Source organism: Amblyraja radiata, chromosome 17 (assembly GCF_010909765.2).
Source record: "Amblyraja radiata isolate CabotCenter1 chromosome 17, sAmbRad1.1.pri, whole genome shotgun sequence".
Lineage (NCBI taxonomy): Eukaryota > Metazoa > Chordata > Chondrichthyes > Rajiformes > Rajidae > Amblyraja > Amblyraja radiata.
Genome location: NC_045972.1, coordinates 36697710 through 36722234, shown reverse-complemented (window position 1 = coordinate 36722234; position 24525 = coordinate 36697710). Strand labels below are relative to the sequence as shown.

At 44.8% G+C, this 24525-nt stretch overlaps 1 protein-coding gene across 2 annotated transcripts; it reads right to left on the bottom strand.

Moving 5' to 3' along the window:
- Nucleotides 1–4101: 4101 nt before the first annotated feature.
- Nucleotides 4102–21622, bottom strand: LOC116982755 (Golgi-associated kinase 1A-like). 2 transcript variants are annotated; one of them, XM_033036167.1, is made up of 5 exons: nucleotides 21037–21622; nucleotides 20064–20142; nucleotides 18591–19935; nucleotides 8961–9034; nucleotides 4102–5600 (listed from the first exon to the last, which is right to left on the bottom strand). In XM_033036167.1, the coding sequence occupies exons 3-5, from the start codon at nucleotides 19629–19631 to the stop codon at nucleotides 5396–5398; spliced, it is 1320 nt and encodes a 439-aa protein (XP_032892058.1). In that variant the 5' UTR covers nucleotides 19632–19935; nucleotides 20064–20142; nucleotides 21037–21622; the 3' UTR covers nucleotides 4102–5395. The 2 variants fall into 2 exon arrangements, with proteins under 2 accessions (XP_032892058.1, XP_032892059.1); XM_033036168.1 differs by lacking the exon at nucleotides 20064–20142.
- Between the last annotated feature and the right edge of the window lie 2903 nt (nucleotides 21623–24525).

The following is a 24525-nucleotide window of genomic DNA, read 5'->3' as shown; positions in this document are numbered from 1 at the left end:
AAGTTTCTTTTTTAATCATGTACCTGTTAAAGTGCCTTTTAAATGCTGTTGAAGTACCCGCCTCAACTACCCTCTCTGGCAGCTTGTTCCATACACCCACCACCCTTTCAGCACAGAGTTTGTACATTCTGCTTGCGACGGCGTGGGTTTTCCCCGGGTGCTCCGGTTTCCTCCCACTCTCCAAAGACATACAGGTTAGTAGGTTGATTGACTTCGGTAAAAATGTAAAATTGTCCCTAGTGTGTAGGATAGGCAGCAACTCTACATCTGCATCAAGGACAGAAGGGAACAATGCTACAGATGAGATGATTGACACAGGTGGCGAGGGGGACGGGGCGACAGGTTGTTGATTCTCTAGTCTGCAGTCGCTTGTGCCTTGTCGGGTAATACTATCACCCTGACTATCAGATGGGGATTTAGGTTTCACTTCAAAGAATGAACATGAATATGGAAGCTGCCTCACCCTGCAGGAATGAGAACATCCCACAGGGCTGTAGTTGCCAATTTCCAATAGGACATGACACCAATGACTGTGTGTGTATGAAGGTAAAAATATAACATGCCGCTATTTTGGAGAGCGAGAGGTTGATCCCCTGGTGTACCTGCCAAATTTATTGTCCACTCAGCAATATTATAAAGGAATGATGTGATTATTATCACACGCCTGTTCAGGGTTTTTTTTCCCTGCAGATATTGTCCACGCTGGTCTCTGTCACTCTTCCTCGGTTGGGTTTCCACCCCACCTGCCCACAGTTCAATGGTATCTTGGCTCTTGGAGTCTCTGGCAAAGCAACAACTGGCACAACATCACAGGCACTGATGTTCAAGGGACGCAACTGTCGCTAGGTAAATGTAGGGAGGCAGGCGCATGACGGATAATCACATGTAACGTGATCAGATGTCCAGCATCAAAACATCTCATCATCAAACATGGAAGATCTCCAACTAGGAAACTAGAACAACCCAGCTCCTTCTCATATGACCGCCTCATATCTCACTCGTCCTTCTGAAAGGGCGAAGGAGATCTCAGTTTAACGACTTATGTGAAGGAGAACACGTCTAGTGTTATCAGCCGAGATCGTGTGATTAAAGCTCAGAGCAGGAGCTTAAATCCACAGTGTTCAGACTGAGTGAGACATTGGGCTAAGTACACACAGTACAGACCGCATTCACCAGGTGCATGGAATAGATCACATGCAAGGGTTTAGGTTTGTCGTCAAGTGTACCGGGGTACAGTGAAAAACTTGGTTTTGCATGTTATCAGATGGTACAATACCTAAATACAATCGTCAACCACAAGTACAATAGGTAAAGTGAAGGGGAGGATACAGAGTGCAGAATATACTACTTAGCATTGTAGCACATCAGTTCCAGAGACAAAGCCCAATGTCTGCAAAGGGATAGAAGTGAATCCCAGCTGATGGAAGGACTGTTCAGAAGCCTGATAGAGTGGAAGAAGCTGTTCCTAAAGCTGGTGGTGGGCACCTTCAAGCTTATTTACCCTCTGCCCGACTGAAGCAGGGAGAAGAAGGAATGACCAGGGTGGAACAAGTCATTGATTATGCTGGGGTACACAAAATTGCTGGGGAAACTCAGCGGGTGCAGCAGCATCTATGGAGCGAAGGAAATAGGCGACGTTTTGGGCCGAAACCCTTCCTCAGGCTGCTTTTCCGAAGCAGCTTGCAATGTAGATGGAGTCAATGATGGGAGGCTTAGACTGCGTGAAGGACTGGACTACATTTACAGCCCTCAGCAATTACTTGCAGTCTTGGGCAGAGCTGTCCCTAATCAAGTTATGATACCAACCAACAGTGTGCTTTCTATGTGTAAGAAGGAACTGCACATGCTGGTTTATACCGAAGATAGACACAAAATGTTGGAGAAACTCCACGGGTCAGGCAGGATCTCTGGAGAAAAGGAATAGGTGACGTTTCAAATCGGAACCCTTCTTCAGACTGCAGAAAAGTCCCCGGTCGGAAGAAGGATTCTGACCCGAAATGCCACCTATTCCTTTTCTCCAGAGGTGCTGCCTGACCCACTGAGTTACTCCAGCATTTTGTGCCTATCTTCAGTATGATTTCCATGATGACCTGGTTGGTAGATTGTAGGGATGTGCATGAATTAGGCACTATTTGCTCGATAAGTATTATGTCAAGATATTGAACAGAGTACACAAAAATGCTGGAGAAACTCAGCGGGTGCAGCAGCATCTATGGAGCGAAGGAAATAGGCAACGTTTCGAGCCGAAACCCTTCTTCAGACTGATGGGGGGTGGCGGGGAGAAGAAAGGAAAAAGGAGGAGGAGGAGCCCGAGGGCTGAGGAAGGGGAGGAGACAGCAAGGGCTAACAAAATTGGGAGAATTCAATGTTCATGCCCGCAGGATGCAGACTCCCCAAGCGGAATATGAGGTGCTGTTCCTCCAATTTCCGGTGTTGCTCACTCTGGCCATGGAGGAGACCCAGGACAGAGAGGTCAGACGGGGAATAGGAGGGGGAGTTGAAGTGCTGAGCCACCGGGAGGTCAGATAGGTTCTTGCGGACCGAGCGGAGGTGTTCGGCGAAACGATCGTTACTGATCGAGTTAGAAAATGCTGGAAACATTCAGCTGGACAGGTTGTATCTGGGGTAAGATAAAGAGAGAAAGACACAAATGCTGGAGCAACTCAGCGGGTTAGACAGAAGAACATGGATAGATGACGTTTCGGGTCTGTTTCCTGTTCTTGGTTCAGATTTCTAGCATCTACAAGTTCTGCTTTTCATTTATTGACAAACTCATTCCTAGCTTTATCACATTAGATATTGGACCCATAACAGAACAAACTTTCGATTGTTTTGGGACTGTTTGCAAATGCAGACTCTGAACTATTTTGTAAAGACACAGGCCTCAGGTTGGATATTTGCCTTGGGTAATAGAATAGGGAAATGAAGGCAATTTTCATATTTTGCTCATTTTTATTACGTCCAGTAACAGATGAAGTATTACTCTGCTGCCAAAGAGCATGAAACTTCAAGGCTGTAATTGTTCACATTCTTTTAGTCAATCAGTCATTTACAAATCAGACTGGCATTTTCTCTCCTTTTTTAAATATTAAAGGCTATGTATCTATTTGTTAAACATCAAACGAGGGTGATTCAAAGTTCACTTGCACTGCTAACTAACTGCAGTAGTGTATTTTCCGTAACAACCAGGTAAAAGGAACAGAGAAGATGTGTTTGTATATTACTAAAATAATATGGGTGACTGCCTCTGAATGTTAAACTACAGAGAAACTGTAGTAACACTTCAATAATACCACACCACGGCTCATCCGGCTCCCTCCCCTTTTAAACACCCGCAGTACCTTTAAACCCACCAGGATCACTGGAAAATGTATTATACGACAATGTATTCAATGGTACTTTATTTTCGACAAGAGTCGCCGCGTTTCTGGTACCATTTTGTATGATTCAAGTTCAAAGTTGTTAAAAATGTAACTAGTGAGAAACAGAATCTGCTTTTCCAGCACCAAGATCCTCACGGTGCCAGGTTACTGCCGTTTTTCTGTAGCTGGAGCATCAATAGGCAAAGAGTATGGGCAGATGTTTGGGGCAGCACGGTGATGCAGCGGCAGAGTTGCTGCCTTACTGCGCCAGGGACCCGGGTTCGATCCTGACCTCGGGTGCTGTCTGTGTGGAGTTCGCACGTTCTCTCTGTGACCACGTGGGTTTCCTCTGGGTGCTTAGGTTTCCTCCCACATCCCAAAGGCATGCGGGTTTGTAGGTTATTGGGCCTCTGTAAACTGCCCTTAATGTTTAGGGAGTGGATGAGAAAGTGGGATAAGACAGAACGAGTGTGATCGGATGATCGATGGTCGGTGTGGACTTGGTGGGCCTAAGGGCCTATTTCCACGCTGTATCTCTAAACTAAACTAAACTCCAGTCACAAATGTTTTCCCATTGAATGGCCATGACTTTAGCTTTATGTGGATTTCTTGATACCACACTCATAAGGTCATAAATCATAAGTGATAGGAGTAGAATTAGGCCACTCGGACCTACTCCGCCATTCAATCATGGCTGATCTGTCTCTCCATCCTAACCCCATTCTCCTGCCTTCTCCCCATAACCTCCGACACCTGTACTAATCAAGAATCTATCAATCTCTGCCTTAAAAATATCCACTGACTTGGTCTCTACAGCCTTCCGTGGCAAAGAATTCCACAGATTCACCACCCACTGAACACAGCCTTGACATCAAGACCATTACTTCACTGCTGGAGTTCAGCCCATTCATCCGTGTTTCAACCAGTGCTATGAGTTGAGTAGACCTGGTGGCACCCAAACCATGTACTGGTGAGCGGGGTGTTGGGGATCAGAGGTCGCTTCTCAGCTCTTTGTCGACTGCACAGTCACTGAAGACTGAGAACGAGACGTGTTGGCAGTTATTATTGGGATAGGATTTGTCCTGCTTTTTGTGAACAGGGCATAGCTGGGAGATTTGCCATGTAGTCAGGTACATGCCAGTGCTGTAATTGTATTGGAACAGCTCGCTGTTCAAACAAGGACAATCACCATTGATGGCAGTGCCAGAACGATGTGATTAGGCAGCTACATTATGTGATCAATGATAATATTCACAATGTATCCTTCTCCCCTTACTGTCCATATTCATTCACTCGGGTGAATTATTGGATCAAACAGTATTCAGGCACTCCTCGACTTGTGTAAGGATTACGTTCCGTGAACCCTTACGTAAGCCAGATTTAACATAAGTTGAAATCACCATCCTCATCCCCTGCCCAAAATAGCCAACTGAGAGCATTAACTCTCAACAGCGTCTGGCTGCGACTGGGGCACTTTCTGCGGAGCGCTGCCTTCTGGGTAAGCACTGCCGCCATTACTGACTTATTTCTGATGTAAACTTGAGTGATTGTTCGTTGGAGTGGAAATTATAAACTGCCGTTATTGTACTAGGGAGTGTGTACAGAGCTTTTTACGATAAGTGTGAGTTTACACAAGTCGTCTATAGTGTAGGTCGGGGAGGTCTGTATGTGAAATTAACTGTTTGGTTTGGTTTAGTTTAGAGATATAACACGGAACCAGGCCCTTCGGCCCACTGAGTCCGTAACGACCAGCGATCCCCGTAAACTAGCACAGACCTACACGTTAGGGACAATTTACAATCTTTACCGAAGCCAATTAGCCTACAGACCTGTACGCCTTTAGAGTGTGGGAGGAACCGGAGCACCCGGGGAAAACCCACACAGTCACGGGGAGAGCGAACAAACTCTGTACAGACAGTACCCGTAGTCAGGATCGAACCCGGGTCTCAGGTGCTGCAATGCAGCAACCCTATCACTGTGCCACAGTGCCGCCCTGTTGGTTGGTTATTTCAAGTTCAGACAATATTTTCATTTCACATGTCTGGTCTCCTATGCTGCATGTGTTTGTCAGTAAAATGCTGCAATAAAACCTGCGCTCTTTTACTAATTCTGTCCACCAGCTTCAAAAGGGAGACTGTCCCTTTACTCTGCCAATATTCCTGGTCTTCGTACAAGGAACGCAGGAGCATTTCGGACAGGCACTGTGACGAGATGATCTTCAGAGTTCTGGGAGGTATCCTGTAGCCGGCCAGAGAACAATATATCCTTTTTAAAATATAGAACATTGGGGGATAAAAATCCATTCAAATGACACAACATTGAAAAAAATATCCTTCGGCAGATTTAAGGAGCATGACACCCAGTCAGGGATGGATACTATAAGGTTTCCAGATTGGGCAGCGGTGGAGTTGCTGCCTTACAGCTCCAGAGACCCGGGTTCGATCCTGACTACGGGTGCTGTCTGTACAGAGTTTGTACGTTCTCCAAATGACCGACTGCATGGGTTTTCTCCAGGTGCTCTGGTTTCCTCTCCACTCCAAAGACGTACAGGTTTGTTGGTTAATTGGCTTAGGTAAAATTGTAAATTGTCCCGAGTGTGTAGGATAGTGCTATTGTGCGGGGAGATTGCTGGACGGCGTGGACTCGATGGGCCGAAGGGCCTGTTTCTGCTCTGTATCTCTAAACTCTGATACTCTGAATGCTTAAGGAAGGGGAATGATCACTGGAGCGCAGCCCCTGAGCGCCTGGACCTGTTGACTAAAGGCAGAGTTATCAGTGCCGATGGATGGATGCCCAAGTTAGAGGAGTGTGGAGTTCTTGAAGAGTTGTAGAATTTCACAAGGCAAAAGAGAGGATCTTAAAAGGATCGGGGGGAAAAATTGGAACTGGAATTTTTAAATTAAGGCTATTCATTAAAGCTATCATTGGAAACAATGCAGCTAGTTTTCAAAATTCAAATTCAGCCTTCTAACTTTCATCTCTTCGCAGAGCATCTGATATGTTAACTAAACCGCTATAGATATGGAAATCTGAGTTTTACAAGGAGTACAAGAAACAGCTCGTAATATTCAATTCCCTCTAATGGTTCTGGAGCTCACAATATTAAATAGTCTTTGAAGCATAAAACTGCAGAAGCCGGACATCTAAAACAAAAAGGAGTCGAATATAGGAGCATAGAGGTCCTTCTGCAGTTGTACAGAGCCCTAGTGACCACACCTGGAGTATAGTGTGCAGTTTTGGTCCCCTAATTTGAGGGAGGACATTCTTGCTATTGAGGGAGTGCAGTGTAGGTTTACAAGGTTAATTCCCGGGATGGCGGGACTGTCATATGCTGAGAGAATGGAGCAGCTGGGCTTGTATACTCTGGAGTTTAGAAGGATGATAGGATATCTCATTGAAACATATAAGATTGTTAATGGTTTGGACACGCTAGAGACAGGAAACATGTTCCCGATGTTGGGGGAGTCCAGAACCAGGGGCCACAGTTTAAGAATATTGTTGTCTCTGTACTGTACACTGACAATTACAATTAAAGTTGAATCTGAATCTGAATCTGAAGAATAAGGAGTAAGCCATTTAGAACGGAGACGAGGAAATACTTTTTCTCACAGAGAGTTGTGTGTCTGTGGAATTCTCTGCCTCAGAGGGTGGTGGAGGCAGGTTCTCTGGATGCTTTCAAGAGAGAACTAGATAGGGCTCTTAAAAATAGCGGAGTCAGGGGATATGGGGAGAAGGCAAGAACGGGGTTCTGATTGGGGATGATCAGCCATGATCACATTGAATGGCGGTGCTGGCTCGAAGGGCCGAATGGCCTACTCCTGCACCTATTGTCTATTGTCTATTGTCTAAAAACAGAAAAAGTTGGAAATACTCAGCAGGTCAGGCAGCGTCTGTCGAGGAGTGAAAATTGATATATTATTTTAGGTCACCATCAGTTCTTTTAAAAGTTCAGTGACCTGAAGCATTAACATTGTTTCTCCCTCCACAGGTGCCGCATGATCTGTATAGCAGTTGCGGCACTTTTATGTTTTAACTGAATATTATCCCAGATATCAGGATTCATATTTCTATTTTGGTTAGCTTTCCAGATTATTGGGGATTTTTTAAAATCATAACTAACTTGCAATAGTTCGCTTCTGCTTAAATATTTTGTTTTCTGCATTAAATGTTACATATATTATAGTTTCCAATTTAATTTGTCTTTATCTATGCTGATCTTTGGACAGTAGTTATTCAGTAAAGACATCGCAAACAATCACCACAACCAGCTACATTTCTGGAGTTACTTCTTCAGGGCAATGGTCTTCCAGTACCGCTCCGTGAAAGATTACCACTGACTTTCTCCCTCTCTCTCTCTCTCAGTCCCTTCCCTACCCCAGTTCTCTGTATAGTTTCACTGCACTTCTGATTAATTTTACTGATTGTATGCCCCCTTGTCACCTTCCCTTCAGCTAACAATGAATCATTCTACATTTCCTTACCATCGTCTGTGTTTTGATCAGTCATTTTCACACCTTACCCTTCAATATTACGAGACTCCCTCTCCCCTTACTCTCAGTCTGAAGAAGGGTCTTGACCCAAAACATCACCTTTTCTTCTACTCCAGAGATTCTGTCTGACCTGCTGAGATACTCCAGCATTTTAAGTCATAAGGTCATAAAGAATAGGAGTAGAATTGGGCTATTTGGCCCATCAAATCTACTCCGCCATTCAATCATGGCAGATCTACTCTCCTTCCTAACCCCATTCTCCTGCCTTCTCCCCATAACCTCTGACAATGTTGTGTCTATCTTTTGTTCACTCTAGGCAGGTCAGCTTGTAGAGCCACTATCTCTCAACTCCGGCAACCCAACTTCACTGCTGCTGTCCATGTGGAGTTTGCGTGTTCTCTCCGTAACCGGATGGGTTTCCTCCAGATTCACCCACCTCCCAAAGACACGTGGGTTGGTTGGCTAACTGACCACGATAAATGTCCCCCTGGTTATTTATGGGTTTGTGAAGAAGAAATACCATGGAGTCCGAGTCTGCTCAACCTCTCCCTGTAGCTCAGGCCTTCCAGTCCTGGCAACATCCTCTCCCTGTAGCTCAGGCCGTCCAGTCCTGGCAACATCCTCGTAGATTACTGCACCCTTTCCAGCTTTTAAAACCAATTCATTTCAAAGTATCACCAGATGGAACAGATAGGCAAACTGTTCTTGGAACCTCAAGAAAGGTGCTGTCTCTCAGTAAACCTTTGGCCGTAGGGGTGTGACAGCCCACTTTACATCATTCCCCGGTGAATTAAGATCATGTGCTAAACTGCTTTCAGCTTTCTTATACATTCACAACATCACCACATTGTGTTGTGGCATAAGAATGACTCAGGATTCTTCTCAGACATTTCTCTCCATCATTAACCTGTGATGCACTTCTGAATTCTGGAATTCTAATGCAGGAAGTGACGGGAATAAAACACAATCATCTTAATTGCCATTAATGACCCATTGAACAAAGGGGCTAGGATGGACTGACTGGGCTGAATGGCCTGCTTTGTTGTTACAACCTGCGTGCATTACTTGTAATTTAACATTTTTTTCTAGGTACTGCAGAAACACTTACCAATCCAAATCTCCGAAAGTAACTGTGTGCTTCTCCTTCCCTTTGTTGAAGCTGGCCAGAATGATCTCCACATCCTGAAATAAACAAAATAATTGTGGAAGAAATGAACAGAATTCCTGTCAACAGCATGCAAAGTACATTCTCTGCGTGTGATTGAGGCCAAGTTGTACATGGGAATGAGGACAGGAGCGCTTGGCTGGGAAGGCTGTATTTGTGGAGAAGCAGGAGCTAATGTTGCAGGTCACTGAACAATATACACAAGACCACAGGAATACAACAGCAGAGTGATCTCCTGCTGTAAAGGTTATTTTAGTTATTGATACGAGTTGCCAAATCCATTTGTCGGGGAATGGGGATGTTATCTGTTTCAGGACAGATTATTGTCCCTAGATTTGTAGTGGCAATACTGAAAGCATGACAGTCACCAAATGACAATCCCTGTGCTGCTCCATTAAGCTCCTGATTTCCAGGAAACAGATGGAGCCTTACGACCATATTCACTGCTAAACTGATCTGTGGGATGCATTGCTGGTAATCTGGCCGGTCTCCGCATTGCTGGGACCAGTCCAGTTCCCAGAGTGCGGTTGTAATGAGGAACTGTCCTTTTCCTTCTCGGCTCATTGCATCGCAGAGCGTGCTGCAAATCTGCCACTGCCCGGGGATTGGCTGTGGCTCAGGACCACGCTGCCTCTTCCGGAGCAGTTTTCCACCAGAAGCCAGTCACTCAGCTCATCAGCAAAAGCCAGGGTAACATAAGACCTCCCCCGGCACAAGCAGTTGGCAGCATTAACGGAGTGGCTCTGGAGGGGAAAGGTTCCAGCGGTGCTGGCTCTAAGGGCTGAATGGCCTACTCCTGCACCTATTGTCTATTGTTCCACCTCAGGGATTCACTGAGTCTCCTTTCCACTGATTACATTAAACGTTTATGAACATTTCTTATATTCACATTCAATTGTATTGCTTTAAGGGTGGTGCAGCGGTAGAATTGCAGCGCCAAAGACTTGATTCTGACTACAAGGTGATTGTCTATACGGAGTTTGTACATTCTCCCCGTGACCGCGTGGGTTTTCTCCAGGTGCTCCGGTTTCCTCCCACATTCCAAAGACGTGCAGGTTTGCAGGTTAATTGGCTTCTGTAAAATTATCCCTAGTGTGTAGGATAGAACTAATATACGGGTGATTGTTGGTTGGCGCGGATTCGGTGGGCCGAAGGGCCTGTTTCCACGCTGTATCTCTGGACTGTACTGAAATGCAAGAAAGAATTTCAATAAAACTCTCCTGATTCTTGAAAATCATTCAAGACCTGCTATTGAGAAACATAATATTAAAACAAATAAAGTAAATTAAAAACAGGTAAACTGATTTACTTAAATCAAATGAAAAGCTTGACTTATCTTCTTTCTACCACCTGATTTGTCCTATTCATTTGAATGGCTGTTCTCTCGACGTGGTAGAAAACTCACATGGGATGATGAATAAAAACACAAAACATACCCCAGTAAACTTGACTCAAAACACTGACAATCCCTCCCTCCCTCCCCATCCTCCCCACCCCAGTGGCAGACTGGGTCTAAAAATATTGGTTGCCTGGAGACAAAGGGGGCCCACTTCATCAGGGGCCCACTTGATATAGGGGGCCCACTTCATCAGGGGCCGACTTGCCATCGGGCAAGCTGACACCCTGGCCAGTCCGCCACTGCTCCCCCCACAGATGCTGCTCCACCCACTAAGTTCCTCCAGCATCTTGTTTTTTTCTCAACTACAGTAAAACTCTGATATTCCGGCAGGCTTGGGACTTTGGTGGGACTGGTTTAGCAGATTTCCTGGACTATGACCTCAACATTTCTTTACCTCACTTTTTGTAGACATTACATAGTAATGTATTAGTTTCCCAATGAACCCTTAGGTTTCAAGGGAATGTAGAAAAAATGGGATCCTGGTCAGTTTAAAGGGATTGCAGGAGCCAGGGTCTTGGTGAGTTGGGAGGGAGCCAGGGTCCTGGTGAGTTAATCAATATAATTTTTTTCAATATAATCAATATAATGCTTCAACTCGCTATACGAAGAATCCTGTTAACGATCGTTTTCTAGGAACATCCCCCCCGCCCTCGTGTAACACAAGGGGTTGACTGTACTGTCAATATTTTATAAAGAGCTAAATCTTTAAATAGAGAAATGTTTTAAAAATTGTTCACTGATGTGGCCACTGTTGACTGGGATGGAAATTCAAAGACTATACAACTTAATAATAGACTCTGGGTTTTGTTTTGGTGAATCAAATGCTCTGTGCGTAACTCCGATCTCAAATTCATCTCTCCCAACCTCCGCTCTGCCAGCCTGAGGCTGGGAAGTGTGGGCTCTTGGCCTTTGCAAGCATTATCAGTGCTACATGGTATCGGCTAACAGATCTGTCTGCTGCTGATTGACAATCCAAGTTTCCACTGTTTGAGCATGATTAATGTCTGCAGCAGTCTGAACAAGGCAGAGGTTATCCATTCAATGTATTGAACTGAAACTGGAGGTCTCCTGCTTGGTGAATCAAAGGTGTTTTTTGCGAAAACACGTTTAACTGATTCAGTGCTTCGGATCATGGAAGATATCTCGTGAGAAACAAAATGAATTACCTGTGTGACTGCTTCTTGCATTGGCCGTGCAAGCTCAATTTTACATGCCCTAAATATGCAGCATGGGGATTGAAATAAAAATAGAAAATACTCAGCAGGCCAGGCAGCATCGGCGGAGAGAGAATGTCTCAGGTCGATGCAGCTTTGCAATGCAGAGAGAGGTGGTGGGGTGGAGGACAAAGAGAAGGATTTTTGATAGTATGTTGAATGTTTGTGGAGGTTGGTTAAAGACATTTAGTGAATAACATTAGTTAGACACTAAAAGCTGGTGGAACTCCGGGTCAGACAACATCTCCGGAGTAAAGGAATAGGTGACATTTCGGGTCGAGACTCTTCTTCAGACTCTAATCACCTATTCCTTTTCTCCAGAGATGCTGTCTGACCGGCTGAGTTACTCCAGCTTTTAGTGTCTATCTTCAGTTTAAACCAGCATCTGCAATTCCTTCCAGCACAAAGTAAATAACATTAGTTGGACTGGTGGGGTTTTAAGTGTAAGAAGATAATGAATGTGAAATTACTAGCAAAAACGGGAAGAACATGGAAAGAAATGGGAAAGACTGTGCATGTGAGCTGCAAAGGTTTGATGTGCTGACCCGCTGAAACCACCACCCACACCTCTGCCTGCCCCTGTTCCAGGCTTCCATCCTTGCCTTGGTGTCCCTGCACACGGTATCATGGGCACCTTGTCCGCTTTCACGGCCTGAGTGCATCTTGGATAAGAATGATAACGTTTTGCTTTGATATGTGCTTATATGTGTATTCTTTTTATTTTATGTTCATAAGTTCTCGGAGCAGAATTGGGCCACTTGGCCCATCAAGACTACTCCGCCATTCAATCATGGCTGATCTATCTTTCCCTCTCAACCCCATTCTCCTGCCTTCTCCCCATTACCCGACACTCGTACGAATCAAGAATCTACCAATCTCTGCCTTAAAAATATCAATTGACTTTCCCTTCGCTGCCGTCTGTGGCATGAATTCCGCCTTCTCACCTCTCTCTGACTAAAGAAATTCCTCCTCATCTCCATTCTAAGGTCATAAGGAATAGGAGCAGAATTAGGCCATTTGGCCCATCAAGTCCACTCCGCCATTCAATCATGGCTGATCTATCTCTACCTCCTAACCCATTCTCCTGCCTTCTCCCCATAACCTCTGACACTTGTACTAATCAAGAGGTAAAAGGTATATCCTTTTATACTGAGGCTAAAGGACCTGTCCCACTTGTGCGACCTAAGCTGCGAGTTTAGAAGAGTTTGCCCTGGACTCAAACTCGCAGCATGGTCGACACGAGGTCCTTGGAGGTCGTATGAGGTGGCTGGAATTCTCCTTCATGCTCGAGGGAGGTTCCCGCATACTCGCGGCCTCAGCTAGGTGGCGGAAAAATTTTCAGGATATTTTCCGAAAGTAAAATTTGTTTGGCATTTACTGATAGGCACTCATGGGCAGCCGTAGGCCATCTCCTTCGGTGACCGGCCATTTGGATTGGCTTATTGGAGTTTCAGGACCTAGGAAGACCTACCGGTAGGTAAAATGCCCGCTAAACTTTATTAAACTTCTTAAAAGTGTCTCCACTCCTCCTCCTAGTGCAGTGTGAAGACGACCTCCTTCGATCTCCTTTCGACTATGATGAAGACTATCTTCGACTACCTTCAACTACCCTCGATTACCTACGACTAACATGCCGACCTACTACGACTAAACCTATGAGTTAAAAAATAATCGATTTTTTCCATGGCGACCTTTTTTCACTCGCGGGCATTTTTTAACATATTGAAAAAAACGCCGCGACCTAGCTGAGGCCTCGAGTACGCGAAGACCACTCTCGAGCACGAAGGAGAATTACGAAGACCTCCTACAACCTCGTGTCGACCATGCTGCAAGCGTGAGTCGAGGGCAAACCCGCCAGAACTCGTGGATTAGGTCGCCCAAATGGAACAGGCCCTTTAGGCCTCTGGTCCTAAGACTGTCCCACTAGTGGAAACATCCTCTCTACATACACTCTATCCAGGCCTTTCACTATTTGGTAAGTTTCAATGAGGTACCTCCTCATCTTTCTAAACTCCAGCGAGTACAGGCCCAATGCCTTCAAGAGCTCATCATACGCTAACCCATTTTGATTGGCATGTCCTTGGAATAGTGTATTAGTTGTCCATTGAGCTTGTAATAAAGTTACTGTTGTGAAACAAAGTGTTGATTTGGCATGGCTGTAATGGGCTAGTCAGACTTTGGAAGCTGCTCCTCCAGCCTGCATTATGTTTTGTTGGAAAATGTGGAAGGTCAAAGACTTTGAGGTCAGGGTGGGAGTGTTCTGGAGAGTTAAAGTGACAGACAACTGGGAACTTGGGGGCTAATGGACTGATTCTGCAAGGCGCTCACCAACACTGCGTTCCATTTCCCTGGTGTAGATGAGATCGTATTGTGGGCGCCAAACTCAGTACACTGAATTGGGAGCACCAGTAAAGTTAGCATTTTTTGATTTAGTTCAGATTCCCAGCATCTACAGAATTCTGCTTTTGCACCTAACCTTTAAAGGAATGTAAGCAGCATGCCAATCTCCTGCTGCTGCCCATTTGTATGTCTCCTGGGTTCAGCTAGGGCTAACCACGTTATTCATTCACTGATGCATCAGCAGGCAGCCAGTACTATGGATGGCTAGTTCTGAATAAGGCAACTCTGCACTTGCTGAAGCTAGACTGGAGCTCTTAAAGCTTAATGGCATGCGTGAGGCCATTGAATTTAGAGGAGCAGAGAATGCACGTCCTGGCATAGACCCCCCCCCCCCCGTGTTACTGGTTCCCTTGGCTTTCAGTGCAGGTGGCCGGACAGGCTTTGTTATTGGTGCAGATACTGGCTTTCTACAAGTGACTCTGTGCAGGGAAACAGGGAAGAATGGGCCAACATGAGGCAAAACTGGTCAGGGTTGTCTTAATGTGCGTTGGTGGTATTGGAAGAGATGGACGGTGGCTGGGGTGTCCTGCATCGGAGGAGGACCAGGGGACCCGACAAGCACTTGCTCAAAAACCCAAGAGACCCAATAACTCAGAAGGTCAATGTTAGGATTTTTTGGAGAGCCTTGTGCCGCAGCTCCTATCCACAAGGACATGATATCAGTGCTGTACTCACACATGCCATCAAAGTCAGCAAACTCACTCTCAATGCCATATCCCACAACCTGCATCTCTAAGCTCACCGACTGGTCAATTTACTGCTCGGATAATGGTGAATAGAATTCACCAATCTATAATAGGAGCTGCGGCACAAGGCTCTCCAAAAAATCAACTTTACGGGCAGAGGCAGTTACATATATTTCCCCCTTTCTCATTCTCTGTCCCTGTACTGGCTCCAATGATCCGCACCAGAGCCTGTCCGTGGTCCAGGACAATTGCACTGCTTGCTCCAATCAGAGAATCCTGAGAGGAAAAGCAGCCAGTGGAGAACCCAAATTCTTCAAAAAAGCAAAGATATTCCCTCTTATAGAGCTGAGGCTAGAGGGCATGGTGATCAGCAGGGAAACAGAACCAACTTTATCCCCCTGCCCTATAACATCCAAGCAGCTTAAAGATGTGGAATGTAAAGAGCTAGGTTTAATGTGTGCGCTTGAGGTGTGTATGCAACTGTTATTATGTGCATTAAGTATGTTGGGCGGTGTGTGCGTATGTCTGTGTACACGTGTCAGTGATAAAGTGTGTTATGTGTGTTTGTGTTACTGTGTATGTTGGTGCTGTCCGTACATTTGACCTGTGTGTCTGTGCGTGTTTCAGCAATTATGTGTGTTTGAGTGGTGTGTGTGGGTTTGTGTGTGCTGTCGGCATCTTTGTGCAGACGTGTGGGTATGTGTGTACTATCCATATGTTTGAGAAGTGCGTGTGTTCATGAGTTGTATGTATAGAATAGTTTCTTTATTGTCATTGTAACATGAACCATGTACAACGAAATTGTATGTATGTATGTATACATGTGTCCTTTGCTTATGTGTGTGTGTACGTGTATATGCATGCGTGCATCCATGTATGTGCTTTATTTATGTGAATGTGTTCACCAAAGGTGGTAAAATTGAAATTCTTCTTCACAGCTCTCTTCTAGCTATTATCCTCCATTCTTACTTACATCTCCGATTAAATTAACAGTATTTGGGAGAAAGATTGCCATTGAAAAGAGGACTGATGGTTTTTAAACGACTTTCATATTCTAATTATGTCTGAGAACTACTCTCTCTGATCATTATATTGTGAGTGGAGTAATTCCGACATAGATCTTTATATAAGTTTTGTTGAACCCTCTGCAAACCCTGCTTGGGATTTACAACATTTTCTGTTTAATATTAGACTTTCAACATCAGGCAGTATCTTGCTTTCATTGTGTGAATCATTATCCAATTCCTTTCACTGCATTGCAAAGTACTGTAAGAGAACGGAGCCAAACTATAGTTACACTGAGATTTGAGGGCAGATTTTTCCACTTGACTTGGGATTAATTTGTGATGCAGACCAGAACAAAATATTTGAGCAGCAGAAACAAAGTATCTGTGGGGATGTGCGGCCCCTACTGTTCAACTGTGGTACAGCATAGAGACTCGTCTTTTGTTTTACAAAAACCTTTTGTTACCATGAACACTGGCAAAATGAAGTTACAGGGCAAAACTGACAGCAGAATCTTAGATAATTTAGTCTCATCATCCTGAACCACAGAGTCAACATTTTAATTTGTTGGTATATCTCAAGGAAAGGCCCAATGTGTCCTCATAAACAAGGGCAGAGCCCATTGCTTCTCATAGAGGCAACACCACAGAAACAGGCCCTTGACCAGGGCTGCCAACTCTCACGCATTGAGTGTGAGAATCACGCATTTGTCCAAATTCTCACGCTTTCACGCTGATCACAAATTTCTCACGCTCTGTCGTGAGAAATTCTGTGATCAACGAGAATTTCAAAACTCATATCAACGGCGTGGGCCGCGGGTGTTGGAGAGCTGGGGCTGAGGGAGTGATGGAAGCAGAAGCAGAGGCGGGGGCAGATGCGGATGGGGAACCGGGGCTGGCGAATGTTTGCTGGGCTGGCGAGTGTTTGCTGGGCTGGCGAGTCGCTTGCTGCAGCTCCGGCCATGGAGCAGCCTCAGTGCAAGAGTCCCGGGCTGTCGGAGGCGTTGCACCGCTACCGTGAGAGTCTCTGTGCCGAATTCGCTCTGGTGACCGGCATGGATCAGTGCATCCTGGAGGACAACCAGTGGCTGCTGGAAGTAGGTACCAAGCACTGGGTAGAAGCGGTGGAAGTGGCCTTCAAATGGGGGTGGTTGGAGAAAGCATCCTGCTTGCCTGCTAGATTTTAACTTACTGTAACTGCAGGAAAAATGCTCCCAATGTTGGGGGTCCAGAACCAGGGGCCACACATAGTTTAAGAATAAGGGGTCAGCCATTTAGGACTGAGATGAGGACAAACTTTCTTCCCCCAGAGAGTTGTGAATCTGTCGAATTCTCAACTACAGAAGGCAGTGGAGGCCAATTCCCTGGATATTTTCAAGAGAGAGTCACATTTTGCTCTTGGGGCTAGCTAAATCCAAGGCTATGGGGAAAAAACAGGAAAGAGGTACTGATTTTAGATGAACAGCCATGATCATATTGAATGGCAGTGCTGGCTTGAAGGGCCAAATGGCCTATTCCTGCACCTATTTTCTGTGTTTCTATGCTTGAGTATATGGCAATAAAATGCGACCACTTGATTTTGAAGCATTCATTGCTGGTGGAGGTATAATGTAGTCATAGAGTGATACAGTGTGAAAACAGGCCCTTCGGCACAACTTGCCCACACCCGCCAACATACCCCAGCTATATTACCTGCTTTTGGTCCATATCCCTCCAAACCTGTCCTATCCATGTATCAGTCTAACTGTTTCTCAAATGTTGGGATAGTCCCTGCCTCAACTACCTCAGCTTGTTCCATACACCCACAATCCTTTGTGTGGAAAAAGTTACCCCTTAAAAATACTTTAAACAAAAACATTGAAATCATACTTCTACAATGCACTAAAACATGGTTTTAATACATCAAATTTCAAAAAGCACCCCCCTCCCACACGGTTGCTACACTCCCTCACCGGGTACCCCCATGGCCAGTGATCGGTGATCGCTCAGCCCCCCCCCCCCCCGCTTTTAAAAATGCTCCACGGCCCCTGGTTTAGACGGAGAGCACTGCCTGATGTGAGCGGGGAACTAAGGCCAGTTGTCCGTGATGTCTGGATCCCAATGCTCAGTGCTCAGTGCTTTCGGAGTTGGCTAACGTTATTGATTTGTAATTAGCCTGATTTGTAATTAGTTGACAAAACCTTAATTTATTAATCCGGAATATACAGGGGGATGGGATAAGTGTAATAATAAAATTATATGCAAGGTGTCAGGCTGTGTGTCACAACATACAGCCCGATAACCCATTATTTCCTTCAGTTAAATATTGGGAAGGTAGCACTATTGTCATTTGCCACTCAACTATTATGTTTGTTTACCGCACTGACTATTTCTTAACCCCTCCCCCCCCCCCCCCCCCCCCCCCCCCTCCCTCGGGCTTGGTCTCTCGCAATTTCTTATTCTCAACTATCACCCAATATTGGCAGCCCTGCCTTGACCCAGCTCATCCATGTGACCAAGATGCCCCATCTAAGTAAGGAAATCATGCTTTGAAATTCATCACTGGGCAGTAGTCACATTAGAAAGCTATACTTTGCCCCTCTCCCCCCAAACTATTTCATTCACATCAATGAATGTCAAAACCATATGCCCTCAGGTTCTACCCCATCAACCCTTTTCAAACCATCTCGACCAGAGTAACCCATTAATTTTCTCTACGCAAGGCAACACAAGCAAATCTGCCTTTGTAATTTAACCCTCTAAGGCTTGATCTGATCCTGGTAAATCTGCATAGTCTCCTGCTCCAAACCTCCCCCAAGGTAAACAAGCAGGGTCCAGAGTCCACCCATTGTGAGGTGCTGCATGTCCAAACATATTAGTGTCAAGATTACCTGGAAAAAATAATTCAACAGTTTCATCTTCTGCAGCTCTGGGCTGTTGTCCCGGACACACACTTCGCTTCCCCCCTCTCGGCACTTCCTGAAGACACTGGGGAACTGGGCCATGTGGAAGGCATCCTGCTGTGGTACGGTGCCTTGAAGTATTGGCGTCCATGGCTCCCACAACACCATGGGCTTCGCTGAACCATCTACGTATTGTTGCGGCAGCAGGTGGGACCTCAACCGCCGTGCCACTACCGGCTGGCTGATGTTGAGGCCCAGGATCCGGTCTAGGTGAAATGCAGAGACTTCCCACAGGTCACTCAACTCCTTCACCAATCCGCAGGCTCCCGCTCGACACTGCTCTCCGCTGCTCTCTACAGCGAGAGAATTATTAATACTCAGCAGCACACGGACCGTCTCCTCTCCCCGAGTGTGGTACCCAGCCTTTAGGACAATTCCTCCAGCCAGGAACTTCACCAGCTCTCGGTCCCTTTGACTGAACCAGGTGAGAGGTTTGCTTGAATCAGCTCCATGCAAGAAATCAGTGGAATGGAATCCATCAAACCAGAGGCAGTCCTCGCTAGTTTTTGTTGGTTTCTTTCTCTTCTTCCCATTGAGATTTATCTGTGATGCTGCACCTTTGCTTCTTGCTGGTTCCTGACCAGTCCGCTTATCCAGACCATCTTTTGCATCCTCTATGATTTCATTGTCCTCTCCCAACCATTTCACGCTGCCAATGCCTTTAGGCTTTCTAACAGGTCGTACATTCTTAATCTTGTGATGTAGGTTTGATTCAATGATCTGCACAGATTCTGCAAAGAGCCCTGACTTGTAGAGTCTCCGGTGCTGGAAACTGCTGTGACGGGCACTCCTGCCCCTCAGCCTGTTTGCTCTTGTATGAAGCTGTTCATCAGCCTGAATGTGCATCTTGTTGTCCATGGCCACTGCGTTGATATCCTGCGTTTGCATCATACAAAGCAAAAGAGACACAGATCCAAGAAAGCAGGCACATAAAAACGCAATTTTCCTGTGTCGTCTCACACCTCTCATTGTAAGGGAAAATACAATCACGTGATAAAGTGTGCAACTCTTGATTTTTGTGATTATTCAAGTCCAGGGAGCGTTAATGTGGCATTAAGAATCTTTTCATTCAGTTTGTCGGTTCACTGTGGGCGTCTACTTGGTTCAATAGAGCAGCCGGTGCTGAATCCAGAGTAAAGAATATTTGGGAGTTCTTAAAAGGCAATGAATGCCCTAATTAAGTAGCTTAGATGTGCTTTATATATAGATAATGAATGGTTGGGAGTTGGTGCACAGTTGAGATCTCACTCGGGGGTTCAGATGTTGGCCCAAACTACAAAAATAAAACGCACACATTTTAAAATTTCTGTTCAAGTTGCAGATGAAGGTTGAAAATACATTCCGAGTCTGTAGCTTCAGTCAGCATAAGCATTTCAGTTTTAAATAGGGCTTTAGTCTTACCTCCAGCAGCTCCGATCGGCATGATGTACGCACTGTTTGATGGTACTTTGTTATGTGATGTATCTATTCATCTGTGGGACTTTAGATTAGGAAAAAGGGTTTATACTTTACACAACAAAGTACCATAAAATATACACAATTTATGATACTTTATATCTGTGTACCTTACACTGTTTTTATGATACTGTACATAAGTGTGAAGTTTTTGTAGAAGCTTATATCTGAGTGCTGTATAGTTTGTTTCTTAGTATAGAGATGCAGTGTGGAAACAGGCCCTTCGGTCCACTGAGTCATCGCTGACCTGCGATCCTGACACACTGACACTATCCTACACACACTAGGGACAATTTCTCAATTTTACTCCACTTAGCCTATAAATCTGTACGTCTTTGGAGTGTGGGAGGAAACTGGTCCTCCCGGAGAAAACGATTGCAGGTCATGGGGAGAACGTACAAACTCCATACAGACAGCAGCACCTGTAGTCAGGCATTGAAACCGGGTCTCTGACGCTGTAAGGCAGCAGCCCTACTGCTGCACCACCGTGCCGTCCCAAGGTATATGTTTTTATGGTGTGTTTGCTACAAAGGAACAGGAACTAAAAGGATGTTACACTCAATGTAAAAATGAGCCACAGCGAGTTGTAAGCTCACTCCAATTATAATTAAAGGAGTGCGGTGCCATTAGGTTGAAACCACAATTGTCCTGAATCCACCTAACGAATGCTGGCAACAGCAGCTACAATTAATTATCCTTTTTGAGGACGAAAGTGGGCTTCTTTATACATATTGAAAATAAACATCATTACAGCGAGAAGTGTCAATTGGAATTTGTGACAAATGTCACTGCTTGTCCATATGATGGGTGAGTACATTCTCTACCACATCAAACGCATCACTAACACTCAATACAAAACCGAGCTGGCAAGAAGTGAAAAGGATTAACTTTCTATACAAGCACAGACAGCTCAGCTTACCTGTAAAAGAGTTCAATCTTCTGCCTTGTGAATTGAGCCGTGTATTCTCGTCACCACCATCTGAGAGTTTGGAAGAGATGGGCTTGAGGAGTTCAGTAATCTCCACTGATCGTGTCCCTACCTTTTACCATTCCATTAGTTTGTGCTGCTGAACATTTCGGAAATTTTCGAAAGGCTCCGGTAAAATAAGCCGACTTTAATGATGATGATAGAGGAGTGGTTAACTTTCTTTTGATGCAATTGAATCCTGTCCAAGTCCACACATCATTAGAAACAGCATGGCACGTTTCAACACGAGGCCACAAGGAGACCCACAGCCAGTTATTTAATCTTCAGGGGCATTCAGATAATTAACTGAAAACATTACCCAATTTGAGAAATTATTGATATAAAACATTTTTATGTTTAGTAACAAATTTCATTTCAAACTTTTGTTCACATCAGTTACCAAGGGAGTACGGTCTAGAACCCACCTCTGTATAAATTCCTTTCATATCATTGGAAGTGTAACTCAGGTATTCCGACTGTGTGATTCTCAGCAGCATAGCAAGTTGAAAACTGATTCACATCCTGTTATGGGCTTGCCCCACTTAGGCGACTCTTTAGGCGACTGCCAGGAACTAGTTTTAATGGAATGCACCCACGACACCTGGCGACAACCTACGACACCTATGACAACCTACGACATCAAGCTACGACAGCAAAAATTGTCGCCACTGTCGCCAAAAAATTTTCAACAAGTTGAAAATTTTGCGGCAGTCGCCTGTAGTCACCCAAAAAAAAATCACCCTAGTGGGACAGGCCCATTAGAATATTGTTTTCTGGTGGTGGAAGAAACTGTGAATGGGGGAACTTTAGCTGCTTTCTCTTCCGTAGCTCTTACAAATGTCCATGCTCTTGATGTCTATTTATCGAAGGATTATCTGCAGTTGGCAACAGATGTACCAGCAGGCTCTACTTCAAAAGAACTGATTACTTCTCCAGATTAGTACAGCCATGTTAGTTGATTTTCTGGGTGACATACTAGGAGGAGGTTAACGGTTCATAAAACAAAACAGAACAGACTATTTTGAACCCTCTAACACCATGGATCCATGACCCACACAGTCCCACAGGGGCACAGAACAATGCAAGCCAGAATCACTTGTGTCAAATTCCATTTCATACCGTGCTACCTTGTGACTTGGCAAGTGTTATCCACCCACTAATTGAAGGCATGTTTACACTTGCAAACTTTTGGCATTCATTCCGAACTAATTCATCCAAATCAATTTTTTGTACAATTAAGTAGATATACAGGAGTGGGAGATTGCAACCTTCACGTGGTCCGCCCTGTTTCGACGAATGCAATCAACCCGGCGTGCACAATCAAATAAGATCAAATAGAACAAGTTGTCGTACAACTTTAGGCTGTGCACACCATACGCAAGAAGAAGAAGAAGAAGAAGTAGATATACACATACAAACAGGCAACAAAATTATTAGCCAGAAAATGATCATCGGGATTCACGTCTCAGCTAATGATACTGTGCCATCATTCTGTTGATACATATTCTAACATTAACCACCACTGCCTTTGCCAGAGTAAGCATCATTTGGATAAGAATTATAATCATTTGAACAGTAACAGAACCCTTTCTTTTATAAACCTTGCTTTTTCTGGTGCCTCACAGTAGACGTCGAACTAACTGTGGCACTAATTAACTTAGAACTTGTTACATTCACTCACTGTTACGGAAGCATAGCTTTGAGGCACAGCAAAGATGACAACATAGAGATCAACAGCTAACAGCACACCTCACTCTGACCACATACTACCATCATTGCCACATGGAAGGGGAGGGGAGGGAACTATGGTCCAAAACAGTAAAGCAGTTTACAGGGCTCTTGGCAGTTCTTGCAGGAATTACAGTCAAAGAGACAGGGTTGGCAGTTCAGAGGGTCATTGAAGAACAGTTCCTGAAACAGCAGGAAACACTTGCATGCCACGTCATCACTTTTGGTGTCGATGAGATCGGAATAAGAAAACAAAATAGCTGTTTTTCTTTCTTAATAATAAAAGGCAAGGAACTTTCAATGAGGATTTAGAATTCTTTCTTCATTTATAGAGCGCATGGAGATGTTTTAATGGTTTTCTAGATTCGGATGGAAGTACAGGAAAGGCTTAAGTACTCGACAAAGTAATTCAAGCAACGAAGAAAGTGATCTACTTAATTGAAATTGGACCTGTGGCATACAAAATGCTAATCAGTTTAATCGCACTTCAAAAAGTAATGGATTTTTTTCATTTGCAGAATGGTGAAGAAAGTACAGGAGCATTCAAACCCACAAACCTACAGAAAAGTTAAGTTCAGAACAAAATCATTTGTATAGTGAATTAATCCTTAACTCTATTGTAATTTTGAAGAATCATACATTATATGGCCACCACCGACATGATCCCAACACATCTTCCCTATTCCTCCCCTCTCTGCATTTCACAGGGTCTGCTCACTCGTGACTCCTTTGTCCACTCTTCTGTTCCCACTCCCCAAACCACGGCACCATCCCATAAAACTGGAGGGGATGCAACACCTGTCCGTTCTCCTCTTCCAATTCCACCATCCTGGGATCAAAACAATAATTCCAGGTGAAACAGCAATGCACTTGCACTTCTTCTAATCTAGTCCATAACATTTGGTCTTCACAATGTGATCTTCCCTACAATTGAGAAATCAAGTGTAGATGAACGCTTTACAGAGCACCTGTGCTTGGTCTGTAGGGGTAATCCAGAGCTTCCTGTTTGCATGCCATTTAATTCTCAATCCCACTCCTATCTGCCACGGCGAGACCCAACATAGACGAGAGGAACAACATCCTATCTCCCGTCTTGGCACGTTGCAACTGTCTGGAATGAACAATGAATTGCCCAACTTAAGGCAAATTCCCATCTCTTCCATTATAATTTTATGTCCTTTACCCAATCCGTTCCTTGACAATGACCAGCACTCATGGTCTGTGCCACCTTAACTGTCTATCTCCATGCAGTCTTTGTTTGTCTTACGTTCATAGTCCTCCTCCAACATTGCTTTGAAACTGTCAACTGTCCACTTGTCCCCATTTCTTTGGAAGGGTAATTGACCCAAATGTGGAGCAGCTGGTAGAGGTTAATGACATTCTTGCAAAAGCATGGTCAGGCACGGGCAACACAGTGGCTGGAGCTGATGCCTCACAACGCCAGAGACCCAGATTCAATCCTGACGTCAGGTGCAGCCTGTGTGGAGTTTACACGTTCTCCCTGTGGGTTTCCATTGGGTTCCTCCCACATCCCAAAGACGTGCATTAGGTTAATTGGGCTCTGTAAATTGCCCCCCAGTGTGTAGTAAGTGGATGCGAAAGTGGGATAACATAGAAATAGTGTGAACGAGTGATGGATGGTCGGCGTGGACTTAGTGGACCGATGGGCCTATTTCCAAGTTGTGGAACTAACACTAAAATTCCTCTTTCCAC